This window comes from Podarcis melisellensis (assembly GCF_964234715.1).
Source record: "Podarcis melisellensis genome assembly, chromosome: 2".
Classification (NCBI taxonomy): domain Eukaryota; kingdom Metazoa; phylum Chordata; class Lepidosauria; order Squamata; family Lacertidae; genus Podarcis; species Podarcis melisellensis.
Window position 1 is genome coordinate 82,254,955 of NC_138529.1, and position 17,109 is coordinate 82,272,063.

General features: G+C 47.3%; 1 protein-coding gene across 1 annotated transcript in view; it reads left to right on the forward strand.

Annotated features, from left to right (window-relative positions):
• The window catches only part of CELSR3 (cadherin EGF LAG seven-pass G-type receptor 3), a 91,284-nt gene that overhangs the window by 57,953 nt on the left and 16,222 nt on the right, over positions 1-17,109 (forward strand). Inside the window, exons 15-28 of the mRNA XM_081899390.1 lie at positions 337-520; positions 1,528-1,629; positions 2,947-2,961; positions 6,918-7,012; positions 8,648-8,857; positions 10,669-10,852; positions 11,543-11,692; positions 12,677-12,863; positions 13,058-13,225; positions 13,807-13,933; positions 14,286-14,492; positions 14,836-15,010; positions 15,595-15,707; positions 16,634-16,713. Coding sequence (XP_081755516.1) covers positions 337-520; positions 1,528-1,629; positions 2,947-2,961; positions 6,918-7,012; positions 8,648-8,857; positions 10,669-10,852; positions 11,543-11,692; positions 12,677-12,863; positions 13,058-13,225; positions 13,807-13,933; positions 14,286-14,492; positions 14,836-15,010; positions 15,595-15,707; positions 16,634-16,713 — 1,997 coding nt within the window. The remainder of the gene's footprint in view (positions 1-336; positions 521-1,527; positions 1,630-2,946; positions 2,962-6,917; positions 7,013-8,647; positions 8,858-10,668; positions 10,853-11,542; positions 11,693-12,676; positions 12,864-13,057; positions 13,226-13,806; positions 13,934-14,285; positions 14,493-14,835; positions 15,011-15,594; positions 15,708-16,633; positions 16,714-17,109) is intronic.

Sequence of the window (17,109 nt, forward strand, 5' to 3'; positions counted from 1 at the left end):
CCTGATCACTAGCTAGCAGGACTATTGGGATGATGGGAGTTGTAGTCCAACAACAGCCAGGTCCCAAGTTGGAGAAACACCGTATAGAATCTCCCTTCTCTGACTGACCGGCTGGACTTGGCTGGGCCAGCCTCTGCTTTCTGCTGCCCTAACAGTGCTCCTCTCTTTGTCCCACCAGGCCCTGCTCCCTTTCTCCTGCTTGTTTCGTTGGGCTCCCTTATGTCGGCCCTCCCTTCTTGCCCACAGTTTGCCCTTCGCTCCCTCTGCTGCCCCGCTCCTCCTCCTGCGACCCAGCTCTCTAACCGCCTCCCCTGCCCCTCTCCCTTCTCCCCACAGGAGTTCCACTACCGCCCCAAAGGGAGCGACACTTGCCTCCCCTGTGACTGCTACCCCATCGGCTCCTCCTCCCGTTCCTGCGACCAGGAAGTGGGCCAGTGCCACTGCAGGCCCGGCGTGATCGGCCGGCAGTGCAACAGCTGCGACAGCCCTTTTGCCGAGGTGACACCCAGCGGGTGCCAGGGTGAGTAGGCGTCCACGTTTCTAAACCGTTCTGAGGGAGCCTCCCGTCTCCCCTGTCAAACTGGGGAGATTGCTCCACCTGTAGCTGTCCACTCCTCAGAGCTGGGCTTGCTCTGCCCGTTTTTGCTTCTGGCCCTTCAGGAAGTCCAAATAAATGGGGGGGGGTGTCAGGTGAATGTAACAGCCAATTTGAGGGGAATAGTCATTTTCCCCAATTTATGGAAGGGGGGGATATGTCTCTCCTCTCATTCGCCAATGGCTTTGTCATAAGTTGATGGGAGAGCAAACTCAGGGTGCTTTAGAGGGGTTCTTCATGAGAGCAGCTTCAGCACTGAAACTTCATGGAAGATGGCAGCTTAAGCTGAAAGACAAGCAATTCACAGTACAGCCAACATGGGGGGAAATCTGAACTGGATCATTACATTTCTTGTTCCAGGACTAAATGCAAATCATCTCGTTCCCAATGAGTGAACCTTCCCACCTTTATTCTTTCCTTATTTTAACATAATTAGTTAGCATGGCCATCTTTGAGACATTTATCAGTCATAGAGGCTTCCTGGTCACTGCTGCTGTAGTACTATATGAAATTCTTTCTGCAGAACACAACTCTGCACAGATTCTGTATCACGCAACTCGGGTCTATGCTGCAAAGGATTTGGAAGTTGCCCCTCTGGGCCCCTTCAGCCGTTCACAGCCTAATATTTCTTTAATGAGTTGTATCATCCCCCACAGTAATTTTTGATTTTTCTCACAAGGCCACTGTATGCGCATAAAATCTGCTGCCTCTGTAGTTTTGTGGTCTAGGTTCCTTTTTTGTGCTTTATAAGCTATTCAATACCATTGGAAATTGAAATTTCATTTTAGACAATGTTATATTTTATTCGATGTTACACTGATCAGTTTTGAGAGTTCTTCAAAGGCCTCCCTGTCTTCAATCAAGGCATTGTGTGGAATAAAACCCCTCCCTTAGATTCCCTGTAACTTATGTTTCTGTGTTTGGCTTCACAGTGCTCTACGATGCATGTCCTAAATCTTTGAAATCTGGGGTGTGGTGGCCTCAAACCAAGTTCGGCTTGACAGCTGTGGTGCCTTGTCCCAAAGGTTCACTGGGTAAGTGTTTCCACTTGCAGGGCGATGACTTTATGGACAGATTGGATCTGTCCTGTTTGGTTTCAGCAGACCCAAGTCACTGCTAGTCCCCCTTCTAAGTCATATCTTTTCTGTCATCTTTTTTCCAACACTGTCCTAGCTGATTTCTGGGAGCCATTGTCACCAATAAGATTTTGAAGAAATTGGGCCTTCTGAAGTAGGCTCAAAGATGTTTGTTGTCCTGACAATAGACTATTTCTGACAGTAAATAGAAATGTGTTGGTGATGCTGCCAGGGTTCCATTTTTCAGTTGGAAGGGACCTTTGGAGATCCTCCAGCCCAATCGCCCACCCCTGGCTCAGTGCAGAAATCTCCATAGCATCCCCGTCAAGCTGATTTGTAAATATATTGATGGTGCTTTTAACAGGTGGTGGTTGTTTTGCATTATCTTAGCCTTCTTATTGCTGTGCTTTCCTTTGTACTTTTGTTGCTGTTCTAGTGTTTTTTACTGCCTTTGAATTCTTGATCACCACTGGGTGGAAAGGTGAGAGATGTAGGGTGGAATTCAAAGAGGTGCTAAGGAGATCACTAGTCAGTGCAAGCATTTCTGCTTGCCCTACAGAACAATCTCTCCTCTCCCCCCCCCATGTGCTGCTTTGAGGGGGCCAAATTGGGGGTGCATGGGTGGCACAGGGGAGAAGAGAGGGAGGAAGCCCCATTGCATTAGCACAGCTATTTATCTGATCAACAAATAAATACTTCCAGCAAATGAGAGCCAATTATCTCCTGGGACAACCTGTCCACTAGGAAGCTCTTACCACTAGGAGGTTTCTCCTCAAGTTTAATCTGAAATGTGCTACCCTTCTATTCTCACCTATTAGTTCTAGCACTGCCTTGTACTACTGCCGTCCTTAGTGGGGGAGTGGGTTGCAGGGCATTGGGCAGTCCCATCCATTCCCACATATAGATGCTCTGATCAAGGCACAGCATTTGACAGAATGATTTGGGGAAGTGTTGTCTTTTAGGCTCAAGGAGATGGGTTGCCTTGGAATGTTTACAGATTGAGGGGGGGAGTCGCACCGTTGCTTTGCTTAAGCCATTGCTTGCTTGAATCCAAATATACTCTTTGGATAAGTTTTGTGGTACATATAAGTTTTGTGGTAAATACACTTTTTGGATAAGTTTTGAGGATCGATACACATACAGGAGTGGTAACCTTCTGCACAGTTGCCTTTCAGCAGAGACTCTGTCCTGGGAAACTCACAGTGCATTAGCATTGCTTTAGAACTTTTAATGTTGTCCCTTTTCTCTACGTTTCTTTCTCTTCCACCTGTGCAGGTTTGCGGGGTGCAGGTAAGGCCTATTGCTGTCTCTTTTCCTCCCCTCACCTGCTTTATAAGGGCTGCTTTGTGTGGCTTCTCCATTCCCTGCTTCCTGCTTGAGACACCGCTGGACCCCACACTTTCCCCATCAGCTGCAAGGGCTGCTGGCACTGTCGTTCTTGCCTTGCTTGGCCCTGATTTCCTTGTAACCCTGCCTGAACCTTCAGCTTCTTTGCCTTTCACCAGACACTAACCTGCAGAAAATGGCCTGCAATTCCCCCTTTTTATTTCCTCCCACTCCCTCTGCACTTGTATAACCTGCTTCCGCTTCTGCTTACTGCCTTGATGTTCTTTTAGGAATTATGAGCAATTCCTCAACCATCCCTACCAACCAATGAGTCCTGAAACTGAGAGGTGGAATGCCAGCACAGCCAATGGTGTAGACTGTGCCTGCTTTCCACCTCTCAGTTTCAGGACATAATAATAATAAGAATAAGAAGAATAAGAATAAGAATAAGAATAAGAATAATGATGATGGTGGTGGTGGTGGTGATGGTGATGGTGATGGAGCACGTGTTGGCAAAAGCTAGTACAAACATAAGAAATCGGCTTGGTTGTTGTCTGCTGTGTTGGCTTTCTTGCTTTCTGCTAATTATTGTCTTGGCCATACCACATGTTTTACCAAGTGTGCTCTCAGCAAGGAGATGCAGCCAGTCCTGGCTCACTGGATGAAGATACATAAATACACATGTTTGCAGACCCTCAGTTGCTGCATTCACCCTTCACATTTTTAGGTATATGCCAGTGGAAGCTGGTCCATTGGGCAGATGGGACACTACCCCACCAAACTTTGCCTGCCCTTAGCCAGCCCCAACGTACTTGCCTCCTTACTTACAACTAGTTTAGGGGGTGTCACTGGCTGTCAGTATGCTCCTCCTTAGCCTCAGTTTTGCTCAGCAAGGTGGAGGATGATAGGGACAAAACCAGAGCAGGCTCCATCTATCATTGGCTGTGGTTCCATGTAGTGTTGCCTCCCTGCTTTCTACCCTATCCATCCCAATGGGCACCAGCCTCCATCTGTGTCTGCTTAAATGTCTTAGGTGCACATCTCAAAAAGCAGCCCAGGGTGCCACTTTCTAATAAAGAGGAGAAGGAAAGAAAGGCATTGAATTGTGCAATAAGAGGGTTTGGCTGCATGCAGACTTATATTCACGTGCAACATTTTTCTACTGTGGAGTAAGCTCAGTTTCTACCCCACCTTATAACACCACATGTACAATATTTGGATTCTAGTTCTTGTGCTTCAGGCAGGCCGACTGCTTTCTTGCTATTGTTGTTTAACCTCAAGAGCCTTGCATGATTAACTGCTCAAGCCTTTTCCTTGATGCTTCCCCTCAGTTTTTTACAGGTAGTTTTTTACACTGTTCTGTGAAGGGGCTAGGGACTGACACAAGGGCCAGACATTCGTTGCTGTAATTCTGGCTGCTGCTGAAACTCAGGACAGGTTCCCCCAGATCTTGATTCAGGGAAGATGGTTATATATGTTCAAAAACTGGGTAACTTAGGGAGCAGTCCAGTCTCGGCCGTACAGCTTGTCATAATAGCTGGCCCTACAGGCAACAGATGAGGGCCAGACAATCCGCCCGTCGCACCAATGGACCAGCTGAGCAACATAGATCTGCAGGGCTCATGATATCCTAGCCCTTGGAAAGGACTTTCCCAGACTTTCTCCCTGACAGCGTTTAACAAAAAGTGTGGAGGATTGAGCCTAGAATCTTGAGCTAGCAGAATGGGTAGCCTTCCACTGTGGAAGCTTTAGCAACTACCTGGGGCATCTCAGTTGACTGGACTGTGGACACTCTATTCAACACAGGAGATCTCAGCTCAGATATACTTGCTAAGGAGCAGCATTCGTTTGCCTCCAGCATTGATTTACGTAATCCTGGCCCTGCCACAACTTCATTTCCCCTCCCCATTTGTAAAGCAGCGAAGATGACAGATTCACCTGCCATGCTTTTGAACTATTAGAGATCACAGCTGTTGTTACTTTGCTGATGTCTTTCCCATTCAGGTCATTGCTGAACACACTTCTAGTGCCACCGGTGAGGATGGCAGATGGCGCAGGTCATGCTGATAATGGTGTCAGTGCTGTTTGTGATATGGAATATAGCATTAAGGGTGTCTTAATGCTCCCACTAGATATCTATATCACTTCTGTATAGATATTGGTAGTGTGGGCCTTCTGGCTTTTTGTGATGCTGGTGACAGTTCAAGTGTTCTAGAAAGCTGCATGACTGTGATTGGTGCCACAAATGGTGGGACCTTGCGCTCCAGTGCAGTGTTCTGTGGCTTAAACACAATTTGGGACTGTCACATTTCTTTGACTTAAAACATCCAAGTCTTTAGCCCTTTGGGTTGCAGAAAAATTGAAAACATGCAGGTGGCGTGTCGGGGCTAAGCCAAACGTTATTTGCAAACATGTGTACTTTGCCCCAAACATACCTCTCCTCCCCACTGAAAAATGGCTTGTGATGTGGAGGAGGTGATGTGGAGTGGAGAAACAGTGGAGGAAAGATGGCGTTTTTCTGCTCCAAATTGTCCATGTAGCCTCTTCCGTCATCTTCCGTTTTTGTCTCTCCAAATTAGACAATTGCCTGTAACCTCTGATCTGGCTGTCACTCAGAATCTAAGAGGAACATAGAAAACTGCTTTGCTCTGAGTCTAGGCTTTGGCCTATCTAGCTCAGTGTTGTCTGCACTGACAGGCAGCAGCTCTCCAGGATTTCAGACAGGGGAATCTCTCGGCTCTACCTGGCAATGCTGGGAATTGGACTTGAAATCCTCTGCATGCAAAGCAGATGTCCTACCACTGAGCTGTTGCGTTTTCCCAAAAGAGGTTTAGCGAGGGATCCCCACCCCCACTTGTCCTGGGTGTGGATCTTTCATGCTTCATTCAGATCCTCAGCTCTTCCTTCCTTCTCCCTTTGTTTGTACATGCCTCCTACCCTCTGGAGTCCTCCCCAACTTTCCTTATCAAATGTGTCACTGTCAAAGAAGCATCAGTTCTGCAAACATAATTGATAAGGGAATAAAATCTTGCCCCAATCCAGAGAAACCTAGTCATGCTAAAGTCCCATACAACCAGTTGGTCAAACTTGCTGGATGTCTGTATGAGAACTAACCCAGTTTTCATTTTTTAAAAAAATAAAATAAAAAATTGCAATCTCGGTTTGGAGAGCAGTTGTCCCTCCCAGTAGCACTTGACAAATCATTATCATGATTCAAAACTTCCTCCCCTCGTTTGATCAGCTCTGCAGGCGTACAGTGAGAGATGGTTCATTCTCAGGAGTGCACAAGGCAAAAAATAGAAAAGACCGCATTCAGCCAGAGGCTGATAATGAGCTATATTAGCTTGCCCAATGAAATTTTAATTCTACATCAGTTCTGATTTGCTCTAGCTGTGCATTGATCCTTCTTTGTGGAGTCATCTCATGTGACTCTTACGGTAGTCCAGAAAGTCTTACAAATCAGAAATTGTTTTTGAGCTTGATAAGGGTTTGCACAACATAATATTTACCCCTCTCCTTCAAAAGCTTTTATCTGTCCATTCATGGGGTAACTGAAATATCATGTGATGTGCTAGATACATGGCAGAGAATCTGTGACTGGTGAGTTCTCTCAGGCCTAGCCTGAAAACAATTAACCCCAGCATTTGGGGGGACTCTCACAAAATTCAAATTTGTGAATGTGAAATCAGGGTGGTGACCTTAGCAAATGCTAATGTAGGGTCTGTGCAGCCTCCTCTGAATCTGTTCCCTCACTGATGCTGGTGTTCTGTGTTGGTGGTATTGCCAATGCTTTGTTCAGTGAGCCTGACCTGACATGATGCTGTTGCCCTGACAATCTCTTAGTGGGAGGCAGCAGCAACAGCAGGGAATGTCCTCCTCAGTCACACATTTCTTAACTTAGGCATTCTTCCTTCTCTAAGGTGCAGCAGTTCGGCACTGCGATGAGGAAAGAGGCTGGCTGGAACCCGATCTCTTCAACTGCACATCACCTGCCTTCAAGGAGCTCTCAGCATTGGTAACCCTCTCTGTCTGTCTCCTGTCTGGGTGGGCTTTGCTTGGCTCACAGTTGTGGTATTTCTGAGCTGCATAGGCAACACAGTATCTGTGCAAAGCCTACGCTGACTGCCCTAGTATGTCTGCACAGCAGATAATGTGTGTTATGGGCTGCACACATACAGCCTGCTTCAGAATGAATGTTGTCAGCAGTGCATGGCTTCTCTCCCGAGTGCTGTGTCTACGTTTATGCTAAAACAGTGGTTTTCAAACTTTCCTGGCCTGTTTTGTGCAATGACTCTGAACTCGTTCCTGCAAAAAGACTGCACCGAATCTGTTGGTTTGATTCTGCTGACCCACAGCAAAGGTGAGAGTGCAAGCAGCGGCTTGTACAGCAATAACTTCTGAAGCATAAAGGATGCTGAGGTCTGACTAAATTGAGTAGCCCATCAAGGGCATTCAAAGTGCAAAACTTCCCCTTAGGGCTGAAACTGACTAGGCCATAAACTGTGTGCCATCCAGTCCGATCAATCACCACTCAGTTGAGTTGCCTGGAATTAGAAGAGGCAGCTAATTGAACGTTAGGAAAGCAGAATGAGCAGCTTCTGCCCACCCCATCTCTCTGCAGTGACGCTCCTCCCTCCATTGTTATACTACTAGCCAAATACTTAGATAGATGCTTCTACCACCCTATCAATAAGAGGGAATCTGCTCCCATCGCTCTGTAGAAACAAATGCCTTTACGCATCCTGCTTACATGACATCATATACACCAGGCATGGTAAAGAAACTTAGCATAGGTAGTTCTACCTAAGATCCATATGGCTCTTTCATAGAGAAAAGCAGGGTGAGGGTGGGGATAAAATACAGAAATTTGAGGATAAATATTGGCAAGTGTTAAGGGTTATATATTATTAAGAGATAGGGATGCGGGTGGCGCTGTGGTCTAAACCACTAAGCCTCTTGGGCTTGCCAATCGAAAGGTCGGTGGTTCGAATCCCCACGACAGGGTGAGCTCCCATTGCTCTATCCCAGCTCCTGACAACCTAGCAGTTTGAAAGCACATCAGTGCAAGTAGATAAATAGGTACCACTGTGGTCAAAAGATAAATGGTGTTTCCATGCGCTCTGGTTTCTGTCACAATGTTCCATTACGCCAGAAGCAGTTTAGTCATGCTGGCCACTTGACCCAGAAAGCTCTCTGTGGACAAACGCCGGCTCCCTCGACCTGAAAGTGAGATGAGCGCCACAACCCCATAGTCACCTTTGACTGGACTTAACCATCCAGGGGTCCTTTACCTTTACCTTTTTTATTGCTTTACCATAAAATCCTCTCTCTTTCTCTCTTTTTCTGCTTCCTTTTCCCCCAGGGGATTAAATATCAGAACCATCTGTTAACTGGATGTTTCTCTTCTCTCATTCCTTCATTGACACAGTAAATGCTAGAATTTGGCCATGGACACAGTGGCAGTTTCACCTCTAGCTAGTTCTGTTTCACAGTTTCCAGTGGTCCCTAATCCCCACCACTTCATCAGCAACATAAGAAGCCCCATTCCTCTCCATGTGATTTGCACCTCTTTAAAAACAGGAGCTATGTTTCAGTTGCTAGAGGCACTGCACGGTCCCACACCCACCTCCCTTGTTTTCTGTGTTGGTAGCTGGAAGGTCTGGAAAGGAACGAGACGGAACTGAACACCATAGAAGCCAAGAAGCTGGCCCACCAACTGCGGGCAGTGACCGATCAGATGGAGCGCTACTTTGGCAATGACGTTCACATCACCTATCGCCTTTTGTCCCACTTGATGGCGTTTGAGAGCAGGCAGCATGGCTTTGGCCTGACAGCCACCCAGGATGCCCACTTCAATGAGGTGAGGGGACCTTTTCTGGTTACTGTGCATGCTGGGAACATGGATGAGGGGGATTTAGGCCGCAAGGAAGCTGCTCTTCCATCCTACTGGCAGGTAGAATCCTCAAGGAAGTGGGTGGCAGGGGGAGTCGCTGGGCTTAGATGCTTTTCTCTATGAAGCTGATCACAGAAGATGCTGCCAAAGAAACACAAAACATAACAGGACGTTTCCTACCTCCTACGCTCATGCTACAGGGCTTGCTTATTTATTTACTTACCATATCTCTAGATTGGGCAGCTTACAATAAAAATGATTTAAGATATTTAAAACGTCTTGAGCAAAGATGGCTTAGCTGTAGGTAAGGATATGGGGGGAGCAATTTGATTCAGTTTGCATTTCAAGGGGAATATACCTAATCAGCGCTTTTCAAAACAATACGCAAACTGAAATTCGTGCTAGTGTGAATTTTGCAGTGCAGTAACGCCAGCCAAGTGAGGTGTACACAACTGCATATACTAGGATGGAGTTACACTGGACTTAGCCGTTCTGCTTCATTGGTTATACTACAGTGCTTCCTCAATGTTATCACATTATGCTATTGCCTTTGATACCCTTGACCATGGTGCCCTCCTGCGTCAACTTCTGGGGTAGGTATCTGAGTACTACAGTGGTTCCTCTTCCACCAGTATGTTCAAGTCCAGGGGGTAACATTGGGGAATGCCCTTTGTACCCGCAGCACAGAGGTTCCAGAGGGCACCATTTTGTCCCCAATGTTATTTAGCATCTATATGAAGCCATTGGGGGTGGTCATTAGGAGTTTTGGAGCAAAGTGCCAAGTTTCCACAAGTGCTGTTTTTCTTTCTTTTCACTGTGTGCACCTCATCTGCAAGCATTTTCTCACGGCAGCAATGTTTCTTTCAAACAACCATTTCAACGGGATAACTTGTGAATCTAGAGGCCCTTTATTTCTTCTCACCTGTTTCGTTTTATCCAACCCCCCTTTCCCTTGTGCTGTTTTCTTTATTTGCACGACTGCCACATGAGAAAATAATCTTATTTTCTTCGCAACCTTTCCCACATTTCCTATTGCCCTTCCTACACATACTTTTAATTGGTTCCTGTGTGGTATACCCATCTGTTCACAGGCTTATAGGAAAATACTCTGATCAGAAGCATTTGCTCTTCAAATATCCAGCCACCCCTTCTCTGCCCCCTCTTTACCCGGGTCTTCCCTCCACCCCAAATCCACCTTATACAACACTTGCATAATTCTGAAATAAGGCCTCTTGCACCTACTGTCTGCAGTTTCCAAAAGCCTCAAAACAAGTAGCCTCTAATAGATTCTTGAGGCAGGTGTCTAGACAAGAAGAAGTGCCTGATTTGAAAAGGCAGCTTATTACCTTTCTTCTGTGATTAGCCTCCCACCTAAAAGATCCATGTACCCATTCAGTTTAAGACTGAGATGCCAGGGATTAAACCTGAGACCATCTGCATTAAAAATATGTGCTCAGCCACCGAGATACAGCCTTTCCCCATCTGGTCAGCACCTGGATGGGAGATTGCCTGGGAACCAATGTATGCTCCCCTGGGCTCCATCGTGGAAGAAAGGTGGGCTAAATAGTTCTGGAAACTGCAGCCTTCTAAAAGACAGTGGGGTTGTGCTCCACGCGAGTCCTATTCAGAGCAGATCTACTGATATTAATAGACATGACTTGCTTAGGATCATTAATTTCTTTGTGTCTACTCTAAGTAGAAGTGGGTTGGATGCAGCCCATTGTGCTAGGAGGATTTTTACGTCCTCTGATGTTCCACCTTTGATCTCTGCCCTGTAGAACCTGCTGCGGGCCGGCAGCTCAGTGCTGGCCTTAGATAACCAAGAGCACTGGGAAGCATTGTTGCAGAACGACCACAGCAGCGCAGGACTGATGGAACAGCTGAGAGAGTACACGGGCACACTGGCCAGCAACATGAAACTCACCTACCTCAACCCTGTTGGTGTGGTGACCCCCAATATTGGTAAGCAGAAGCACTACATGGGGGGGGCGTTGCTGGAAGACCGCAAGCAGCTCACTGACCACCCTGAAGGTCTGTATGATCTGCACCACCATCTGTGAACTCCTGGTTTGCAGGCAGCCATGGGCTTGCTGAGGATGTATTGGGTTTCTGGGGTAGAAGCTGGAGTAGCACAGGCTCAATCGTGGGGGCAAGGCAGCACAGGGGGAGAGGAGGACTGCTAGAATGCCACACCAGTGGGAGGTCAGGTGTGCATGCATTTCTTGGCCTGCCTTACATTGTTCCTTTTAAGTTTTGTGGGCAAGTGTTGGCAAGCCATTGGCTTCGTCCCATGTAGGTGCTTCACGCCTCATGCATGCAGAAGTAATACAGGTATGTTTTCTGCAGTTGGGCAGGAAACCTCCCAAAGCAGGCCTTCTCTTACAAACAGATGCCTATGACTACATTGCCCGTGCACATCTATTTACTAGAAACCACTGTGGAAAGTAGCTCTGAGAGCATCAAACACACTCCACCAGTAAACATAAGCCAGCATATTTGTGCCTTACTTGATCCTTATGCATGATTTTCCATTGAAGCTGGAAGCATCTCTCTGGCCAAGGGGCCCTTTTCATTTCTCATCATTCACTCAGGTAGGCCAATTCATACCTCATATCTGCTCCTCTCTCTCTCTCTCTCTTCCCCTCCATGCAGTGCTCAGCATTGATCGCATGGAGAACCACACCCACTTCAGGAGGCGTTACCCCCGATATCACAGCACCCTCTTCCGTGGCCAGGTCATGTGGGACCCACACACCCACGTCGTGCTTCCCCTCTCAGTCCTTACACCCCACAAAGTGGAAGGTAAGTGACTGAGCTCCACCAGGCCCAGACCAAGGTAACCAAGAACCCAAGAAGTGATTGCCTCCTTCCCAGCATGCTTCATTCAAGTTGTACTGGGCACCCATTTATGTTCCTTTGGGCAGTGCTGTGGGGAAAGAGCAAAGTGCACACGGATGTCTCATGGCTGGAACCCCCTCGGAGAGCTTCCCGTTCTTCTTTTGGAGCCTTGGAGAAGGACTGTTTAATTTACTTGAAGCATTGTTAGAAGTTTGTGATCAGTTGGCTTTGTAACAGAAGAAGCCCTTTGCTTCTCATGAGAGAAAGGCCCAGGAGAAGTTTCTGGTGGGAAGCAGCACCTTCTGAGCAACAAAAAGACAGCTCTCCTTTGGGACAGGGGCAAACCTTTAGCCCATGGGCTTATCTTGGCCCACCAGGGATTCCAGTTTGGCCCATGTTGCCGTTTTTGTGAAACCACACCTTGTTAATCAGATTACCTCCGCTCAATGGGTGGATGATATTAGCAGATGGTAGGGTTTGATGGTCAATGCCTGAAGAAAGCAGACTTGAACCCTCTGCCCATCAGGTGATTGGTTGGGGGGTTTCAATGCTGCTTGGTCACTATCACCCCGTGCCTACCCCGCTGATTGACTTTGACAAGTGGTCAGGACCACCCACAAGTCAATCACTTGGTGTCACTATGATGTCAGATGATTGACAGGTGTGTGTTCTCGCCCATCTGTCAAGAATTCACTCCTGGGGTTAGAGGGAGATAAATATCTGGCCTGCTGAGCCAAATAGGTTCCATACCTTTGTGTTGAAGAGGGAGGAATTTCCTTCTGCTTCAAAGGATTGGCCAGTTGGGCTCAATGGACTCAGCTCAGTCAAAGTATAAGAACTTGAGAGATGATACCACCACAATGCTAGGCACCTCTCTCCTCTTCTGTCCTGCCTCAAAATGGTGCACAGCAGAAATACCATTGGTTCCTTCCTGTTCTGCCTTCCCAGCTCCAGCTCCCAGCACAGCAGCACTGACACTGGTAAACAGTGAAACCAATGACACTGTGGAAACCTCCCCTCCCAAGCACTTCCTGCCGGAACCTGAGCCTGCTGTAACCATCCTCATCCTCATAATCTACCGTACTCTAGGAGGACTTCTTCCTGCCCGCTACCAGGTGGATCGGCGCAATCTCAGGTACCACTCATTGCTTACTCCTCTTCTGGGCTCTTTGCTACCATCTCAAGTCCTACGACTCCGACTTGAATGGACCATAAACAGTTTGTCAAGGATTGGTCAGCAATAGCCCACTCTCCCATTGCATGGACCAGTCTGGGCACAGTGGTGTTGCCAGGTGGCATCAAGTAATAAGCTGCCTTTGTTCTTTGCAGGCTGCCCAAAAACCCTGTGATGAACTCCCCCATAGTGAGCGTGTCTGTCTTCAGCAACCACACTTTCCTCCAGAGCACTTTGGCAACCCCGTTAGTGCTAGAATTCCGCCTGCTGGAGACTGCCAACCGCAGCAAGCCCCTCTGTGTCCAGTGGAATCACTCCAGCCAGTAAGTTGCTTTGCTGCCTATTTGAGGCCCTATTCATTTGAAATGCTTCTAAGCCACCCTTTGCCCAATGGATTCCATGATGGGCATAAAAATTATTCAAAGCATAAATACAATTAGCGGTCTTCAAGTAAATAATTGTGCATGTGGAACAACCTCTGCTTTCACAGTTAGGTGTTCCTCCCCCTGCACATACCCTGCGCCATCCCCAAATCTGCTCCAGAACATTGGGGGGAACCCTAGAACAGATTTAGGGTGTGTGTGCAGGGAAGAGGTGGGGGTAGATTCCATGGCACAAAAAGAAATCCTTGCATTGATGGACTGTTCACCTCAATGCCACGCTGAATTCCATTCACAGGCACCCTCCATAGTAACTTAAAGATATAGGGTGATAGCTATTGTTAGTTATACTCAGAGAAAATGCATTAAAATCAATGGACCTGAGTCTGACCCGAAAAGCTCAATAATTCAAGCATAATTCATAGATCCTCAGTGAGTATCCTCATGCCTGCCTATAAAAGAAAATGTCACCTTGAAGACTCTTTCCTTTGAGGCCTCTCTTTTGGATTTCTTTGTGACTGCAGGATTGAGCCCACTGGCTTCTGGACAGCACGGGACTGTGATCTTGTTTATCGAAACGCCACGCACGTTCGCTGCCATTGCTCCCAGTTTGGCACTTTTGGGGTCCTGATGGACAGCTCCCACCGAGAGGTAATTCTGATGACAAGGTCACAGCAAGACCTAGAAAGTGATAAGTGAGGTGTGATCAGAGAGGCCAGGGATAAAAAGCAAAACAGTGGGCCTTGGTATCGCTAAGGACCAAACTAGATGTGTCAGAGACAGCCATGTTTGTTTACTCATGTGCACTGTATAAAGCAGGGAATGAGTGGGAGGTCTAATTTCCAGGAGTGGCTGGCAAGGAAACACCATGGAGCCACAAGAGTGTTGTTGGCATTTAGTAAACCATGGTTAATAAACCATGGCTTGGTGTTAACATGCCCATCAGGTTACTGTGTGCTTCCTTCTCTGACTTTCTCCTTTTGCCTTTGGTTTCTCCTTGCAGCAACTGGAAGGTGACCTGGAGACTTTGGCCATTGTGACCTATTCCTTGGTGTCCCTCTCCCTTCTGTTCTTGCTGCTGGCCTTCTCCTTCCTGGTATGCCTGAAAGGTCTCAAGTCCAATACGCGGGGAATCCACTGCAACATCTCGGTCACCCTCTTCTTCTCCGAGCTGCTCTTCCTCTTGGGCATCAACCGCACTGAAAACCAGGTGAGAGGAGGAGGAGCAAGAGGCAAGTCCTAGGTTCAGCATGTTTGGAGGCTTAGAGCTATGTGTGCCACACGGTCTGCACCCCCCAACTAAGACTGCTGCTCTTAGTCTAGGACACTGTCCCATTGCCAGTACTGAAATAGGATTCAGCTGCCAAACCTGTCAGCTCCTGCACATGGAATTTTGGAGGAGGCATCTTGTGCTTTGCCTTAGGCCACAAAATGTCTTGGGCTCCTGAAGCAATAAAGGGAAATGTTGTAAAATATTAGTTTCAGATAAGGAGCAAGATACTCGCGCTGCTTTAGAGGAAATCTTTGAACTGTGGTGCTCTTGCTTGTTTCAGTTCTTCTGCACTGTGATTGCCATCTTGCTCCACTACTTCTTCCTCTCGACTTTTGCGTGGCTTTTTGTGCAAGGCCTCCACATCTACCGCATGCAGACGGAGGCCCGCAACATCAACTATGGAGCGATGAGGTTCTACTACGCCATTGGCTGGGGCGTCCCTGCCATCATCACTGGTAAGTGCAGATGTGTTTAGGAAGTGAGGGTTTCCTTTTTTCCCCCTCTCTTTCTGCCCCTAGAAAGAAATGTATCCTGGCAATTGACATGCAGAATGTGCTTAGTTTGGAACAAACCTACAGTAGCGCTTCAAACTGTGCCTTTTCTGCAATGCCATGTGACCAAGACGTTATGCATAAGCTGGAGGCATTGCAGTGTGGATCGCCCCAGTTCCCACAGCCGCTGCTCAGCTGAAATGCTGCGGGTAACTGCTTGTGTCCGTCATAAGCCTATGTCTCTGGGGAGCCAAGACTTCAGGTCTTCTTTTGTGTGGCTAGTCAGCAGCAAGACTCACAGATCAGAGGCTCTCAAACTTTGTCATAGAAATGAGCCTCCTGGGGTATAAAAGCCTTTTCAAAAGCAAGACCACTGGAGAGTTCTGTTTGTAGCATTCCTGCTCATGATTGCATCAGAAGCTGAGTAGATCAAAGGAGAACGGAGGAAGCAGGTTTACATTGACCTACAAGGATGTGGAAAGTATATTGACTAGGAATGTAGAACATAATACATTGTTCGGCTGACCTTCTTCCTTCCTTTTGGACAGGATTATCTGTTGGCTTAGATCCAGAGGGCTTTGGGAATCCAGATTTCTGCTGGATTTCCATCCATGATAAACTGATCTGGAGTTTTGCAGGGCCCATTGCCGTTGTCATTGTGGTAAGCACTTCTCACATTTCTTCAGTCTCTTTGCCAGGATGCTGTAGCCTTTCCATTTCCTCGTTCAGCATATTTGGTCCCCATTCTGCTGTACCTCTGCTTCCTTTTCCTGTCATTAATGTTTAGTGTTGCACTTATTTTTCCTCTCTCTCCTTTCCCTCCCCCCCCCCCAGTTTGGCCCTTCATTTTATCATTTCTGCATGGAGAAAGTGGACAGAGAAGAGTTCTCTCTCTCTTAAAAGACTAGAACTTGCGAACATTCAATAAAGCTGAATGTTGGATGATTCAGGACAGACAAAAGAAAGTAGTTCTTCCCAGAGTGCATAGTAAAAGCATGGAATTGGCTCTTGCAGGAGGCAGTAATGGCTACCAACCTGGATGGCTTTAAAAGAGGATTAGACAGATTCATGGAGCATAAGGCTATCACTGGTACCAGCTGTTGCTCCAGTGTAAGAGGCAATATGCTTCTGCATTCCAGTTGCTGGAAACCTCAGGAGAGGAGAGTGCTCTGGTGCTCAAGTCCTTCTTGCAAGTTTCTTGTGGGCATCTGTTTGGGGATGCTGGACACAGATGGGCTCCTGGCCTGATCCAGCTCAACTTTCATGTACTTTTCCACACTTTATGACTCTGGGGGCTTGTGAGCCTTTAAGCACTGTGACCCCATCCTTGGCGATCTTCTTATCTTTTGCCCTGTCCCATGAATCGGAAGAGGAGTCGGAAGAGGGGAGACAAAGCTTTTCTTTTGCAGAGTCCAGTGAAGCCAGCTGTGCAATGCACACCAAATACAGCATCCTCAAAGACAGTGTGGGCAGTGTTGACAAGCAAGAGCATGAAAGTGAGGAAGGGTGGGATATAGACAATAAATATAAAACAAAACAGAGTTTTCCACTTGAGTGCCTGTTCCTAACTAGCCAGTCTGCTTCCAGATGAACGGGGTGATGTTTCTGCTGGTTGCAAAGATGCTGTGCTCACCAGGCCAGAAGGAAGCCAAGAAGAAATCGGTTCTGTGAGTATTAACTTATCACAATGATCTGCTCAGACAGAAACGTGCTCTATAGTGCCTGAGCATCACTTTTCCATTCCCCGTAAGTGTCCTTCCACTTTTCTGTCACTCTGCCTTGAGATGCTCTCCTTCTAAATGTCATCTGGATTGTCTGCCTCCTCCACAACTGAAATTGCTTGAGGCAGAAGTGGTGAGTTTTGTCAGTACTCAGCTAGTATTGGCCGCTGTCACTTGTTTTGTGAGTTAGGGAAACACCCTGCACCCTCAGCTGTAAAGAGTTGCCCTCTTGGGAGCCTGTTCCCAGAGCATTTTATGGGTGTGGCTGGATTGTGTAGAAATGGGTTTGTGACCCTCCTTAGTGTCTCTTGCCCTGCAGCTCAACCACAGATTCTAACCTCT